The 16,882-nt window shown below is 44.7% G+C and overlaps 1 protein-coding gene across 4 annotated transcripts in view; it reads left to right on the forward strand.

The window, feature by feature from the left end:
• The window catches only part of LOC144694513 (LIM domain-binding protein 1), a 98,207-nt gene that overhangs the window by 32,746 nt on the left and 48,579 nt on the right, over nt 1–16,882 (forward strand). The window contains exon 1 of one of the 4 annotated variants that reach the window (XM_078565024.1): nt 14,084–14,224. The exons of the other annotated variants lie outside the window; for them this stretch is intronic. Coding sequence (XP_078421150.1) covers nt 14,200–14,224 — 25 coding nt within the window. The 5' untranslated portion in view covers nt 14,084–14,199. Of the gene's footprint in view, nt 1–14,083; nt 14,225–16,882 lie in introns of those variants that run through there. 4 annotated transcript variants of the gene reach the window in all.

Consider the following 16,882-nt stretch of genomic DNA (forward strand, 5'->3'; position numbering starts at 1 on the left):
GCAGGAGAAGTTGGACTAAACTAAACAGCTCCTGCAGAGAGCTGACACAGGCATCAAGGGCCAAATGGCCTCCTTCTGTCCAGCCTGATTCTGGGATAGAATCAGGTTTGGCTGTGATGCTTTACATAGTTGAATACCCAGTTGATGTTTTGGCCTCACAAATCAAGAGCAGACAGTTGCACGATAGAGCAATGATTGGCCTAGTGCAACAAAACAAATTCAGGACAAAAACTAAAAAAGAAAATGTCCCTCACCTGGCACACAATATGTTTATGCAGCACTGTGTCTTGTCTTCAGGATTAGTGAGCCTGAAAGTGTGTTGGGTTCTACTACTGGACTAATAACCCTGAGGGTATGAGTTCACAATCCCATCACCTTGCTGAGCATTTAAATTTGTTTTTTATAAAGCTGGAAATAAAAAATCTGTTATCCAGTAAAAGTGACCATGAAACTGAGGGATTGTCATAAAAAACCTAAATTTGTTCACTAATGTCCTTTAGGGAAGGAAACCTGCCATCCTTACCTGGTCTGGCCTATTTGTGACTCCAGTCCCCCCACCAGCATGGTTGACTCTAAATTACCCCCTGGAGCAGGGCACTGAACTTGCAATGGTTCGCGAAGAAGGCCAATTCCCATCTGTATAGAGACGTTAAATACCTTACCAGGGATACTCACACCCTGAGAATTAATAATTCATCTCACATCCAACTAATTACTTTTGAAGTAATAAGTTGATGCCAGCATTACTTCAAGAAGCGATAAGGCAGGCGTTGGCGTAGTGGTATTGTCTCTGGACAAGGAATCCAGAGACCCAGGGTAATGCCCCAGGGACCCGGGTTCGAATCCATGACAATATGGGCCTTAAATCTTAGATGCCCTCTGAATTAGGGCAGTTAGGGACAGATAATAAATGCTGGCTTGGCCAGCAACGCCATATCCCATGAACAAATAAAAAATGCAGCTCCAAGTGCATGATGGGTTCAATGTAAAATTTTCCATTAGCATCTTATAAAGAAGATTTAAACCACAGCTTAATAAATTTCAGCTAAAGTACAGACTTGTTTGAAGTAGATTGTACATATTTAATATTATTTTTGCAATTTTCCTTTTTAAATGATCTCTTCTTGTCCTTTTCTTTTCTCTCTGGTTCTCTCTCTCTTTCCCTCCTTCCCTCGGCTCACTCTGGACACCTCACTCAAACAGCCGGTGTGATCACGCCTGGCGCATGATGGTGAGTGGCTGCAGGCTAACTACTGGAGGCAGAGGAGGATCTCATAACCCAGCTGGATCCTGTCTGTTGGATCCCGATCAAGGGCAGGGGCCCTGGCTTCCCTGTGCCTTTCCCTCCCCACCCCACCCATCCTGCTCAGGGGGTGCCTCACAGTAGAAGTTTTATTGTTGGCTCTCCCTTGACCCTGCAAAAGAGGCCGCAAAATCTTTTAAGAAACCTTTGGCAATTTTCTGAGCAACCTCCAGTAGTCCTCTCAAGATTTGCTGGTTAGGCAGCTTAACGCATGATGCAAATGGGTAGAGCTTGTGGGTGCATTCTCTCTCCATTCATCCCTCCATATTGCACTCAGGGTTCGAATGGGCCTATTCAATATGTGTCACTGATCACCCTTCAGCAGTTCACCTGGGTGAAGCTCCCAAAACTGCCCAGTAGATGGCAGAGTATTCACATATACACAAATATGTACACACCCACAAGCATAAAAGCATACAGAAAAATATGCTTACACCATGTGCCCACTCCTGTGCCCACACATACACGGTTGTGCATTCATACATGCCCACATACATATAGGCACAATACAGTGTTGGTGGGCACATAGGCAGGCACACGTACATGCACAGAGGTAAACATGGATTTGCATTTGCTAATCTTCCTTTTTTTAACATATTCGTTCATGGGATGTGAGCGTCGCTGGCTAGGCCAGCATTTATTGCCCATCCCTCATTGCCCTTGAGAAGGTGGTGGTGAGCTGCCTTCTTGAACCGCTGTAGCTACACCCACGGTGCTGTTAGGGAGGGAGTTCCAGGATTTTGATCCTGTGACCAGCATAGGAGAAACACTCTGATACGTGCACTGTGATGTAAGTGTGTACCCATGCATGCAGACACTGTAACTCTGTCGGTGCAAATAATGCAAAGCTCCCCTTTGGAGAGCAGGCCTTTGGAGAAAGGAGGAGAGAAAGGTTTGATGAAGAGCCATCTTAATACTGTGCCAGAATCTGGGGTGCCCTCAGTCTCCTTGGACTGAACGTTATTTTACAACTTTCCGCTTACGCACTGTGACACTGAAACAAACACTCTCATTACCGCAAATTGGCTACTCAAACACCAGGAATTGGAGATTTAGTTTTATACTAAAAAAATAAATATGTAGGATGCAATTTAAAGACAATAATATTTAACCTTTTAATTCCATTTTTCCTGGTATCCCATTCCACCAAGTTCCCCCACCTATTGAGGGCGGGTGGTATGTGGAGTTGAGGCCACAATCAGATCAGCTGTGATCTTGTTGAATGGCAGAGCGGGCTCAAGGGGTCGAATGGCCTACTCCTGCTCCTGATTCGCCGGTTCGTAAGTTCTCTTGTTCTCTCTTTCTCCATCCAACGTTTTATTCTTTTCTAATTTTCAGTTTTACCTTTTTTTTGACTCATGAGCACGTGCTTAGTTTTCCTAAAGACTCACAAATTCTCTCGATGGAAAAATGGAGCTGAGGTGAACATCAGTCATGATCCAACTGAATGGAAGAGTTGAATGGTGGCCTCCTGTTGCTGGCTTGTGCTGTGCTTTTACAGCCAATGAAATCCTTTTGAAGTGTAGTCACTGTAAAGTAGGAAACACAACAGCTAATTTGTGCATAGCAAGCTCCCACAATCAGCAATGTGACAATAACCAGATCATTTGTTTTAGTGATGTGGATTGTAAATTAAACATTGGTCCAGCACGCCAGTGAGAACACCTCTGCTCTTCTTCTACATAGCATCATGGAATCTTTTACATTCACCTGAAAGAGCAGGTGAGGCCTCAATTTAACACCTCATGCGAGTGACGGACAACTCCACAGTGCTGTACCCCACACTGGGAGCATTGGCCTGAATTATGTGCTTAAGTTTGTGGAGTGGGGCTTGAACTCACAACCTTCTGATTCAGAGGCGAGGGAGCTACACAGTGAACTACGGCATGACTCGAAGAGGTGGGGGGATCGAACTGAATCCCAATGACAATTGTGGAGAAACCTGGATAGAGGGGACTGCCAATCGGTTGTTTTGAGGTGAAATGGTTTTGTGGTGTGAGGTTGTTTTAGAGAGTCTTTGTATCCTTTTGCATATTGTCTATCTCCAGAGCCCCTTTATCAAAACACACTACATCAATAATTTCACACCGCCATTATATATTTAACAAAAGGGATCCAACCCTTCACAACACGCTCCATGAGGGACGCACAGCTTTATTAAAGATTAATAAAGCTCTACCAGCCTCACCAAAGTCTACCTTCTTGTGAAATAGATTCCTACCATGTACCAAGTTTAATGTTAAAGTAGAAGACTGGTCCTCATCTGTTTTCATTCCCTTTTAACTGAAAACATCTGTCTCTGCAAACTCGCTTTATCTCTGCAATTTCCTCTCCTCTTGACTCTGACTGGACTGGGGTAGGAGATACTAGGAGGGCTGACAAAATAGCTTGGTCAAAGAGATAGGTTTTAAGGAAGGCATCAAAGGAGGATTGAGAGGTGGCTACATTTAGAAAGGGAGTTCCAGAGCTTAGGGCTCAGTAGCCAAAGGCATGGCCGCTAATGGTATAGCCGTGAAAGTTGGTGATGTGCAAGAGGTTCAGAGTAACACAAATGTCTTGGAGGATTGTATGGCTGGAAGAGTTACAGAGATAGGGAGGGGCGGGGCCATGGAGGGATTTGAATGCAACGACAAGGCTTTTAAAATCTGAGATGTAAAAGGCAGAAGATTGTTGGCAGAGAATTGGAATTTTATCCTGATGTGTCGTTCTCAGAATCTAGTAACAGGAAGAATCTTACTGTCCTTGAGAGGAGGTGGGGAGGACAACCAGGAAGATTCTGAGAAAACTGAGCACATTCATCCGATCATTGTGGAAGGATAAAGTAAACTGTTGTGATTCTTCCTTTAATTCTGTGGGGAAATTGCCACCCCATCAATATGTTTCGGGAATGTCAATTGGTAAATCTGATTGTCTAATTCTTTTCAAATTGTTTATTAATAATCCTGCCCCACTTGACCTTGTGTTCTCTCCTCCATTCCATTTAGTACTTAATCCTCTCAATCTCCACTTCTAGTTCCCAGAGTCAGCCTTCTCTAACTTGCCCTCATCACCACTCCCAGCCCCTCCCTCATGCTGCTGATACTTTGAGGTATTAAACTGCATTGAGATGGTGGCTGCCGGCTTCACGGCTAATAGCTACAGAATACAATGCAGAGATAGGCCATTCAGCCCAGTTGGACAGGTGATACTGTTTATACTCCACACATGCCTCCCGCCCAATCCTTTTAACCTATCAGCCTATTCTTCCATTCCTTTCTCCTATTGTATTTGTCTAGCTTCCCTGAAATGATCTTTGCTACTTACCTCAGCCATTTCCTGTGGTAGCAAGTTTCAGATTCTAACCACTCTCTGGGTAAATAAGTTTCTCCTGAATTCTCCGTTGGATTTATCAGTGACCATCGTATATTTATGACGTCTGGTTTTAGACTCCACCCCCCGCCGCCACCCATGCCCCCCCCCGCCCCCAACACCCCGTCACCCACAAGAAACATTTTCTCTTCGTCTACTCTATCAAGCCATTTCATTATCTTAAAGACCTCTATCAAGTCACACTCTTCTTTTCTAGAGAAAATAGTCCCCGGTCTTCAGGCTTTTCTGCTAATTATATCTTCTCAGTTCTGGTATCAATTTGTGATTGTTCTTTGCACCCTCCCCAGTGCCTTTATTCTCTTATTATAACATGGAGAGCAGTTCATAGCATTCCAAGTGTGGTCCAGTTGATCTTTGATACAACTTTAACGTAATTTCTCAGCTTTTTAATTCTATCCCTCTAGAAATGGTTTGTTTTTGTTATTAACCTGCATCGCTCTTTTCCATTTTCAAGAATTATACAATCTGTAAATCAGAATCCCCAGATTTCTCTGTTCCTCAATCCCATTTAGACTTTCATTATCCAAGTAATGTGAGACCTCCTTATTCTTCTTAACAAAATGCACCACCTCACACTTATCTACATATTGGACATGTATCCAGTTACATCCCCATTCTTCTAGTTTATTGAGGCCTCCTTGTATTTTGCCACATTCTTCCTTAACTACACCCTCCCAATTTGGTATCATTTGCAAATTTTGAAATTATACTCCTGATTCCAAGCCATTATTGTAAATTGTGAATGGCAGTTGTCCTGGCACTGATCCCTGAGGAATGCCACTTTTCCCACCATTTGCCAGTTTGAGTAATTAGCCTTAACCCTGCTCTCTGTTTTCTCTTTTGTATCCAGCTTGCTACCCGTTCTGCTAATTGTCCCCTGACTCCACATGCTCTGACCTTAGTCATGAGTCTACCACGCAATTGGTATCTTTATCAAAGTATTTTTATTGCATCTACTTCTTTACCCTTATCCACCCTATCTGTTACTTCTTCAAAGAATTTAATAAGTTTGGTCAGGCATGACCTTTCCTTTTGAAATATGTGCTGACTATTCTATTACTGTGTTTTTGGTTTCTAGTTGGCGATTGACAAGCTCTTTGCCTGATTTTCTTTCTCATTCATAACCCACTCTATGCAGACCAATTCCAACCTATATATGTCTAAAACTATCATAATATGAGGAATTCCAGCCAAAGGTGCCCGATTGGTGAGGTGGATGGTGTAAATAAAGTTTAACAACAATTAGATATGTGTGGAGAGAGAAGGGGTTGAGCAACGTGGTGAGAAGATAGTTGAAGTTGAGGGATATAGTGAGCGGGTGGGATGGCGGGATATGGTGAGAGGATGGATACGTGGGGTTAAGGGATATAGTGGCTAGGTGGTGTTGAAGAATATGGTGAGTAGATGGGGTTGAGGGATATGGTGAGTAGGTGGTGTCGATGGATACGGTTGGTAGGTGGGGTCAAGGGATACGGTTGGTAGGTGGGGTCGATGGATACGGTTGGTAGGTGGGGTCGAGGGACGCGGAGAGTAGGTGGGGTCGAGGGACACGGGGAGTAGGTGGGGTCGAGGGACACGGGGAGTAGGTGGGGTCGAGGAACGCGGGGAGTAGGTGGGGTCGAGGGACGTGGGGAGTAGGTGGGGTCGAGGGACGCGGGTAGTAGGTGGGGTTGAGGGATATGGTGAGCAGATGGGTGCTGTTAATCAATGATGAAGAATTGTTGGGCCTAATGGCCTAAAACTTTTCTGAGCTGGAAAGTTTAGCAAGGTTCTTGCGGACCAGTCGTTCACGAACTCAGTTAGAAAGCTCAGTTCTGCTCTGAAATTATTTTGCACTGATAGGATCCTTGACCCTGAGGTTTAGGGCAGAGATTAATTACCAGCTGGCTTATTGGTTACCAGTTGCCATGGAAATGAATAAGCTGGTGTTCATTGAGGTGAACTCTCTATTTCCTCTGTACTCAGCTTTAACTTGCTCTCTTTCCCTCCCTCTCATTTATTTATTTTCTTTCCTCAGTTCAGTCCATGTTCTCCATATGTTCTCAGAAAATGAGTGTGGGTCGGATATTCCACCCGTCGCAACTGTGGCCCTTCAGCTTGTTCTCTCTTAAGATATCAACACTTCCCAAATTCTGAACTCTCGAGCATCCCTGACTTTGTGTTCCTACCATAGGCAGCCATGCCTTCAGCTGACTAGGGTTCTAAGCTTTGGAATTCCTTCCATAAACCTCTCTGCCTCGCTCCCCCTCTCTCCCTTAACGTGCTCCTTAAAACCTATCTGTTTGACCAAGCTATTGGTCACTTGACCTAATATTTCTTATGTAGCTCAGTATCAAATTTTGTATGATAATCACTTCTGTGAAACGCCTTGGGATGTTTTACATGCCTGATCGTCCGTCCAGTGTCTTCAGCTGATGGAAAGTAGCTAGGTGCCTCTACCCGGTTCTGTAGCTGATCTCAGGCTCCACATGAGCTGCCTAAGGCTTGACTATCTCTCCAATTTATCTTCTTCACTCCATGTAGCAGAGTTGGGTGTGGGTAGCACACTTGCCTCTGAGTCAGGAAGTCATGGGTTTAAACCCTACTGCAGAAAATTGAACCCACTAAGTCTAGGCACTTTTTTTATTTATTGAAATGTGGGTCTCACTGGCAAAACCAGCATTTATTGCCCATCCCTAATTTCCCTTGAGAAGGTGGATGATACACTCAGCAGAGTACTGAAGGAGTGCTGCACTGTCAGAGATGCAGTATTTCAGATGAGACATTTAAGTGAGGCTATGTCTGCCCTCTTAGGTGAACATAGAAGATCCAGTGGTGCTATTTTGATGAAGAGCAGTGACCTTGTTATCACTTATCCCTGAACCAACATTACTAAAATAGATTAACTTATCATTTATCTCTTTGCTTAAAAAGGAGACTTTTTTATTGAAGCTTTTCATCTTGCACTCATCAGGACAATTTGCAAGAATACCAAATGTAAAGGAAACGACAATTTATACTGAATGGGAAGAGAGTGCTGATTGGTTGGCAAGTGGACTCTGATTGGTAGAGGTGTTGTCATGGAGAATGTACCGGTTGATGTTGACAGACAGTTAACTGTTAAGCATCATTTGAAATTTAAACCAGGCAGCTTGACCCTGATTGGCCAAGGCATTGCCCTGAGGAATGAGCCAGTGAATGGCTGTCACCTATTTTGTTTAGCTGAAACAGGGGCAATGTGTGTACATGTTCTTTCTGTCTGCAAAGAACAGGGCCCCGTGTATTAATATATGTAGCTTCCAGTACACGCTAATGCACCATATTGCAAGCCTGACTGACAATCTTAAATTGGTTGTCAGCGTAATTCTTAGCACATTGAGGATTATTTTGCAAATGTTGTCCAATCGCAGAATCACATCTAATGTTGGACACTGTGTTTGGAGTTTTGCAAGCACGGGTTGGTTGGGTTATGGTCTGTATCCTGCCCATTGCGAACAGCGGCTGGGACATGCTGTTTGATACGATCCACCAGTCTTTGGGGCGAACGGCCTACATACCTAGCATCACACTGGCATTGAAATTCATAAACCACATTGCTCATTTGTGTGATAGACAGGTTGTCTTTTTGGCTTGACGGCAGCATCCTGTTAGTGGTGAATACCACTCGTGTTGCTACTGCATAGTAGCAGTGTGAAACAGCTAGCTTCACCTGTTGCTCAAATTTTTGAGATACCTTGCCCTTCCAGGGTAATCTGAGGCAGACTGGGCATTTTTCAGGGCAAAAAGTGACAGCCTTAGACCTGTTCATGAGTTTGTGTGATATACAGCATGAAATGATCTGATCATTGTAGTCATTATCTCACAGGATGCCTTTGATGAGCTCTATTTCAGCATCAAGCTTGCATGGTGAGTAAATGGCTCGAGCCCTACTTATGAGGTTGCCGATAAGGCCAATCTTAAAGTGTGTCAACTGTTAAAATCCCAATGTGTATATTGACCAGTGAAGGCAGACTTGCGTTAGGCCATGGTAGGGAACGCCCTGGCAGATTTCTCAACTAGTACGTCAAGGAAGGGGAGATCATTTGACTGCTCCATTTCAAAGGTGAATTTGAGCGCAGAATGGAGCCCATTAAGACTTGCAAGGAAATTATTACATGCAGCTGCACACCTGATAAAGGGAAGGGAATAGTCTTCCTTAACAAGTGTGACTATATCAACAAAATTCATGCCATTCTTTATGACAGGTCCAAATTCATAACCATTGGACCTGCTGCTCAACATGACCGGACTGCCTTGCTCGAAAGTAAGCTGAAAACATGTTTGCTGGACTTGTGTGAGAGTGATGAGCTGCCGTGTGATATATATGGCAGGGTTCGTCCTCACGGCTCGCTGCGCCCATATTTGTATTGACTACCCAAGACATAAAGGTGATGTCCCTTTACGCCCTATCTTATCTATGACCGGTTCTGCACAGCGTGAATTGGCCATATGGTTGGGTGAGTTGTTACAACCAGTTTTAAACAAGTTTTTCACATACCCAGTGAAGGACTCCTTCACATTTGCGAAGACCGTACAGGACTTGCATATCAATAGCAATGCTGTGTCCATATGCTCATTTGACATTGCTAGCCTATTCACCAATGTTCCACTTAAGGAAGCCATAGATCTTTGTGTTACAGAACTTTATCGTGGCGATCTAGACCCCGCCACCATTGCGTGAATCAGTATTCACTGAATTTATGAACTCGGCAACTCACACAGTTGAGTTCAGTTTTAATGACACCATATAGACCCAAATAGATGGTGTTGCCATGGGATCCCCTCCAGGCCCAGCTCTTGCAAGCATTTTTGTTGGATTCCATGAGAAATGTGTCTTTGATGGAATGACACCTAACCTCCTACCACTTGCATATTTCCGATATGTGGATGATACGTTTGCTATATTTAAATCCGCAGCTGCATGTAATAATTTCCTTACATGTCTTAATGGGCTCCATCCTGTGCTCAAATTCACCTTTGAAATGGAGCAGCCAAATGATCTCCCCTTCCTTGACGTACTAGTTGAGAAATCTGCCAGGGGATTCTCCAGCACAGTTTACTGCAAGTCTGCCTTCACTAGTCAATATACTCGTTGGGATCCTTGCAGTTCCACACGCTTTAAGATCGGTCTTGTTGACAATCTTGTAAATAGGGGCCAAGCCATTTGCTCAACATGCAAGCTTGCTGCCGAAATAGGGCGCATCAAAGGCATCCTGTGGGGTACTGACTATCCTGATCAGAACATTTCACGGTGTATATCGCACAGACTCATGAACGGGCCTAAGATCATCACTTTCGGCCCTGAGAAGTGCCCAGCCTACCTCAGATTACCCTGGGAGGGTAAGGTATCTCAAAAATTTGAGCAACAGGTGAGTTTCACGCTGCAGTAGCAACATGAGAGGTATTCACCACTAACAAGATGCTGCCATCAAGCTAAAAACACATTATGCCTATCACACAAATGAGTAATATGGTGTAGGAATTTCAGAGCCAGTGTGATGCTAGGTATGTCGGTTGTTTGTCCCAAAGACTGGCAGATCATATCAAACAGTATGTCCCTTCCGCTGTTCACGACGGGCAAAGTACTGACCGTACCCAACCAGCCTGTGCTTACAAAACTCAAAACACAGTGTCCAACATTAGATGTGATTCCACAATTGGACAATATTTGCTAAATAATCCTCAGTGTGCTAAGAATTACGCTGACAACCTCTTTAAGATTGTCAGTCAGGCTCGCAGTGTGGTACATTTGCGAGTACTGGCAGCTACATACATTGATACACAGGGCCCTGTTCTTTGCGGATGGAAGGAACACGTACACACATTGTGCCTGTTTCAGCTAAGCAAAATAAGTGACAGCCATTTGCTGGTTCATTCCTCAAGGCAATACCTTGGCCAGTCTGAGTGACCCTCCCTGGTTTAAATTTCAAACTATGCTTGGTAGTTAACTGTCAGTCACCACCAACTAGTGCATTCTCAAGGGCAATGCCTCAACCAATCAGAGTCCATTTGCCAACCAATCAGCCCTTTCTTCTCATGCAGTCTAAATTGTTGATCCCTTTACAATTGGTATCCTTGCGAATTGTCCTGATGAGTGCAAGACGGAAAGCTTTGATGAAAAAAGTCTCCTTCCTTTTCGGCAATACTCAAGTTCTGTGCTACCAAATGACTGTTTATCTCTGTTGTTTGTGGGAGTTTGCTGCCGGTGTTTGGTGTCGGGTTTTCTACATTACAACAGTTTCCACACTTCAAAAAGTGCTCCATGGGCAGAATTTTTTGTCCCGTGGGCGGGCGCGTGCCTGACCCGAACGGGAATGAAGTAATGTGCGGTGACGTTGGGCGGGCCCAACGGTTACTATAAAAAATTTTTTTTAACATGTCCCTCTTCATGTGACTGAATCACATGTGGGGACATGTTTATATCATTTGTTAAATGTTTATTTTTCACTTTAAAAGTCTTCAGCTCCCTGAGGCATCTCTGTGCTTTCAGGGAGCTGTCAGGGCGCACTTCCCCTGGGCATGCGCGAACTTCAGTGCTGGCGTGCCTCCCACCCCCTACCCCAGCAGCGCTGAGGCTCTTAGCGTGCGTTTCATGCTGACAGGCCGTTAATGGGCCAACCAGTGTGAAATCGCGGTCGGAGCCCGATCACAGAATCACACAGTGCCGGAGAGGCCCTTCGGCCCATCGAGTCTGCACCAACACATGAGAAACACCTGACCTACCTACCTACCTACCTAATCCCATTTACCAGCACTTGGCCCATAGCCTTGAATGTTATGACGCGCCAAGTGCTCTTGCCGCGGGCGGTCTGTCTCGTGGGCGTGCCTGGGCCCACCCACCATGCACGCCTGACGAGGGGAAGATCCTGGCCCCTGGGCAGAATTTTTCATATGGTGGGTGGGCTGAGCAGGAGCGGGCGGGGGCGAGTGCAGAGCTGATCGCCGCCGATTAAAGTCCGCCCAGCATAATACGTGACTGGGAGCGTTCAGTGCTACCTGTGTAGGCAGGGGGGGAGAGGGAGAGTCGGGGCCAGTGCTCTTTCACACATATCCTGAAGAGCGCTTCAAACTCCCTGAGGCACAGAGCTGCCTCAGGGGGATTGAATGGATATTAAAATAATTAAATAAATGAATTATTTAAACACGTTCCCTCATGTGACTGTCACATGAGATGGGACATGTTTTTATTTTTATGAAAACTTTTTCATTTATTTACTACAAGCTTTAGGAAACCTCATCCTGCTCATGGATGAGGTTTCCTAAAAAAAACGCGAAGGCTGCTTGGGCTTTTTGCCTGCCCGCCAACCTTACTAATTACATAAATTGCTTTCTTAACGGTCTTAATCGGCCGTTTACATATTGGTGGACGCGCAGTTGACTCCGGCACGTGCCCGTCGAACGAAACATCGCGCGTCATTTTACGCGTTGGCGTGTCGGGCCCGCTCCCACTCACCGACTGGAAAATTCTGCCCTGTGTCTGTTGCACCTCTTGTCTGCCATGCTCCAAACATCACACACTGTCCAAATCAAATTACTGTGTCACTTTTGGGAAAAACAATATCAGATACAAAGGCAGCATTTGGAATGAACAGAAAAGTTCTCCAGGAACAGGATATATGAGAACCCCAATATCTATAGCCTTTTAATCAATGAACTCACCCAGTTTCTTTAAAATTAATTTTATTCTATTCCCTAAAAGGGAAACATACCTACACTTTAGCAACCAAGTTACACATGACCCCTGGGCTTCTGATCAGCAGCCTGTCTGGCAGGTCAGGACTTCTAAACTGGGAAATAAAAGTTTCATTTAGGAATCTCTTCCAGGAGATTGTGCATTGTTTTCTTTTGAAATCATATTAAGAAGAATTGTTGGAGTAAAGAGAGAGAAATTACTTCCATAGGTTGGAGAGTCTAGGACTAGGAGGCGTAGCTTAGAAATTAGAGCCAGACCTTTCGGGAGTGAAACTAGGAAAGAGGCCTCCGTACAAAAGTTGCTAAAAGTTTGGAACTCTCTTCTGAATGACAGATGGCAATTGTTGCTCAATCGATTGTTTGTTTTAAATCTGAGATTGATTAAGACTTTTGTTAGCTCAGGATATTAAGGGATATAGGGCAAAGGCAGGCATAAGGAACTAGGTTGCAGATCAAGCATGATCTCACTGGATGGTGGAATAGGACTTGAGAGGCTAAATTGCTTCCTCCTATTCCTATATTTCTAATGACCAAGCGAGCCGCTTTTCAATTTAACCTTTCGGGCTTACACCCTTGAACGCAAAAGCCTGGGGCCTAGTGTTACAGGTGCTGTGTATATAACGCAAATTGTTGTCATTGATTTAAAAACCTTTTACCAGGGAGGGACACGTAAGTGGGCAGTGTAGAGCCAAGGGTCAAGAGACAACTAGATGTATTTCTGGAAATAACGTGGACAGAGAGATGGGGAGAAGTTGCGTAGTTGGAGTAGAGAGATATGGTGAGCAGGTGAGGCTGTGGGACAAGCAGAGAAGGTGGTAGTTGGGGTTGAGGGATATTGTGAGTGGGTGGTGTTAAAGGATATGCAGAAAAAGTGGGTAAGTAAACTTTGGGGCTTGTTCAATGGATAATTCTTGTGTACAGGAACTTGGGGCAAAGGAGGGTAAATGGAATTAAGGTACAGATCATCCATGATCGAATTGAATGACAAAACAGACTCCAAGGATTAAATGACCTCCTGTTCCTATTTCAGGCTTAATGATTTTCTATCATGGCACTCTTCTGAGTAAATGTAATTAGGGGTGGGGAAAAACAACATTGCAAAATCATATCCCAGAATCAGTATTTTAAAAATTCATTCTTGGGATGTGGGCAGCGTTAGCATGGCTGACATTTATTGCCCATCCTTTGTTGCCCTATGAAGTTGATGGTGAGGGCACTTAAGAGCCAATCGCATTGGTGTAGGACTGGAGTCACGTAGAGGACCGAATGAGTAAGGAAATCCTAAAAGTTTGTTCAGAAACTAAGCTGAAAATGGTGCCTCTTGCATGTAGTCTGCACATCCTCAAAAACGTCAAACACTTCAACAATTTTATACTTTTTTGGGTTGAACTTCCATGCCCGCTCCACTTATGCCTCAGTGTATTGAGACACAACAATCTGATGGAGCTGTTATCAGCATAGGCCAGGCTTTTGCCTGTGGTTTTCCAACTCAGTGCCTGGGAGCTGTGGGAGTCAGGAGGCCCTCATTGTGGCCTTGCTTACTCACCCTACTTCAATGGCACGCATACTGATCTGATAGCACCTCCTTGGGCGGTCAGTCAATACACAGAAAAACTCAGCTACCCCTGCCCTCCCCCCAGCTCCACCCCATCTTCATCCTATCTGTAGCCTTTAACAGTCAACAGTTAAACGAGGGGAAGTCGTTCATCTGAGTGCAGGTCTCTATTTAGGACAGATCTACCATACAAGCAAGTCCCAATTTTAAAAAAAGTATATGTGTTAAAAGGAATACTCGTTCAAGGAACTGTTTTGGAGGGATGGAGGAGGATTGCAAGGCTGGAGGTATGTAAACTGAAAGAAAGACTGACTTACATTTATATAGCGCCTTTCACAATCACCAGGCATCTCAAAGTGCTTTACAGCCAATGAGGCACTTTTTGAAATGCAGTCACTGTTGTAAGAAACACTTCAGCCAATTTGCACTGAGCAAACTCCCACAAACAGCAATGTGATAATGGCCATATGATCTGTTTTTAGTGCTGTTGATTGAGGGATAAATATTGGCCAGGACACTAGGGAGAACTCTTCTGCTCTCCTTTGAAATAGTGCCATCAGGTCATTTACATCCACCCGAGAAAGCAGATGGGATCTCATTTTAACATCTCATCCGAAAGGCAGCTCCACTGACAGTGCAGTTGGGGTTTGTGGATGCTGAATGGCATCTACCCTACCCCCCACCTGCCCAAGGCGGCACTGAGGACAATGGTGGCACCTCTGCTACCCACTTGGGTAAAGTAATTGTCCAAAGTCTGCAAAGGACCATAGGTATCTCTCTCAATTAGGGAGAGATGTTGGTTACATATAGCTTGAAGGGCACCAGTCTGCGAGTGTGAGGCAAGGTGAGGAGGCAGGCCTCCATGAACTACCACAGACAGTACAGGGATAGAACCTGCGCTGTTGGCATCATTCTGCATCAACTCTAGCCATCTAGCCCATTTGGGCTTATCAACCCCCACCCTCTTAGGTAATGATCAGGTGAATAACCAGGATCCTGGGAGCTTGCTGACCTGTGTGGCTCAGTATCCCCATTATGCCACACAACAGACCTGTGAGGAAAGTTATAGGTCATGGAATAAAAGGGGCAGTAGCAACGTGGATACAAAATTGGCTGAGGGATAGGAAACAGAGAGTAATGGTTAATGGGTATTTTTCGGGCTGGAAGAAGGTTGTAGTGGAGTTCCCCAGGGGTCGGTACTGGGACCCTTGCTTTTCCTGATATAGATAAATAATCTGGACCTTGGTGTGCAGGGGACAATTTCAAGGTTTGCAGGCGACACAAAACTTGGGAGAATTGTAAACTGTGAGGAGGACAGTGTAGAACTTCAAAAGGACATTGACACATTGGTGGAGTGGGCAGGTAGGTGGCAGATGAAGTTCAATGCGGACAAGTGTGAGGTGATACACTTTGGTACAAAGAACATGGAGAGACAGTATAAAATAAAGGATACTATTCTAAAGGGTGTACGGGAGCAGAGAGACCTGGGTGTATATGTACATAAGTCATTAAAGGTGGCAGGGCGGGTAGAGAGAGCTGTTTCTAAAGCATACAGTATTCTAGGCTTCATTATTTGGGGCATAGAGTACAAGAGCAGGGAGGCTTTGATGAACTTATATAAGGCGTTGGTTAGACCTCAGTTGGAGTATTATGTACTGTTCGGGTGCCACACTATAGGAAGGATGTGAACGCATTGGAGCGAGTGCAGAAGAGGTTCACGAGAATGGCTCCAGGGATGAGACACTTCAGTTATGAGGAAAGATTGAAGAAGTTGGGACTGTTTTCCTTGGAGAGGAGAAGGCTGACTTGATAAAAGTTTTCAAAATCATGAGGGGCCTGGGCAGAGTAGATAGGGAGAAACTGTTCCAGCTGGTAAATGCATCGAGAACCAGAGGGCGCAGTTTTAACTTGTTTTGCAAAAGAAGCAAATACAAGATGAGAAAAAACTTTTTCACACAGCGAGTAGTTAGGGTTCGGAATGCACTGCCTGGAAGTGTGGTTGAGGCAGGTTCAATTGAGGCATTCAAGAGGGCATTGGATGATTATCTAAATAGAAACAATGTGTAGGGTTATGGGGAAGAGGCAGGAGATTGGCACTAAGTTAAAATGCTCAGAAAGCTGGTGCAGACACGATGGGCTGAATGGCCTCTTTCTACACCAGAACAATTCTGTGATTCTGTGACAATACCCTTACTGGGGTATGATGTAGTCCCTCCCGTCTAGAAGATCCACATGTGGCCCTGCTTATATTAATATAGGGAATGTGCTGGTGTAGCTGATATATGAGGACAGCACAGTTATAGTGTGTAACATGTGATGTAGTATTCTGCTGCTCTATGTGCTCCATCCGTTGACATCTCTACAATCTTGTCCGTTTCCGCCCTGTTGTGCTTATTTGCTGCTGAAACCCTCATCCAGGTCTTTGTTACCTCTAGGCTCGACTATTCCAACGTTGTCCAGGTTAACCTCCCACCTTGCGCCCTCCATAAACTTCAGCCCATCCAAAACTCTACTCCCCGTATCCTAACTCGCACCTACTCCTATTCACCCATCACCCACTGTGCTCGCTGGCCAACATTGGCTCACAATCCAGCAAAATCCTAATACTAACATTCTTATCCTTGTTTTTGAATATCTCAATAGTCTCAATCGCTCCCTATCTCTGCCATCTCCTCCACTCTCTGCGATCTATGTGCGCCTCTATCCCTGGGCCCTTACGCATTCCTGATTTTAATTGCTCCACCATCAGTGGCCGTGCCTTCAAAATCCAAGCGCTTAAGCTCTGGAATTCCCTCCCTAAACCTCTCCAGCTCCCACTCCTCCTTTTAGATGCTCTATAAAATCTACCTCTTTGACCAAGCCTTTGGTCATTTGTCGTAATATCTCGCTTGTTTGTGATAACACACCTGTGAAGCCCTTTTGGGACATTTTACCATGATAAAGAT

Source organism: Cetorhinus maximus, chromosome 20 (assembly GCF_964194155.1).
Source record: "Cetorhinus maximus chromosome 20, sCetMax3.hap1.1, whole genome shotgun sequence".
In the NCBI taxonomy this organism is placed as follows: Eukaryota; Metazoa; Chordata; class Chondrichthyes; order Lamniformes; family Cetorhinidae; genus Cetorhinus; species Cetorhinus maximus.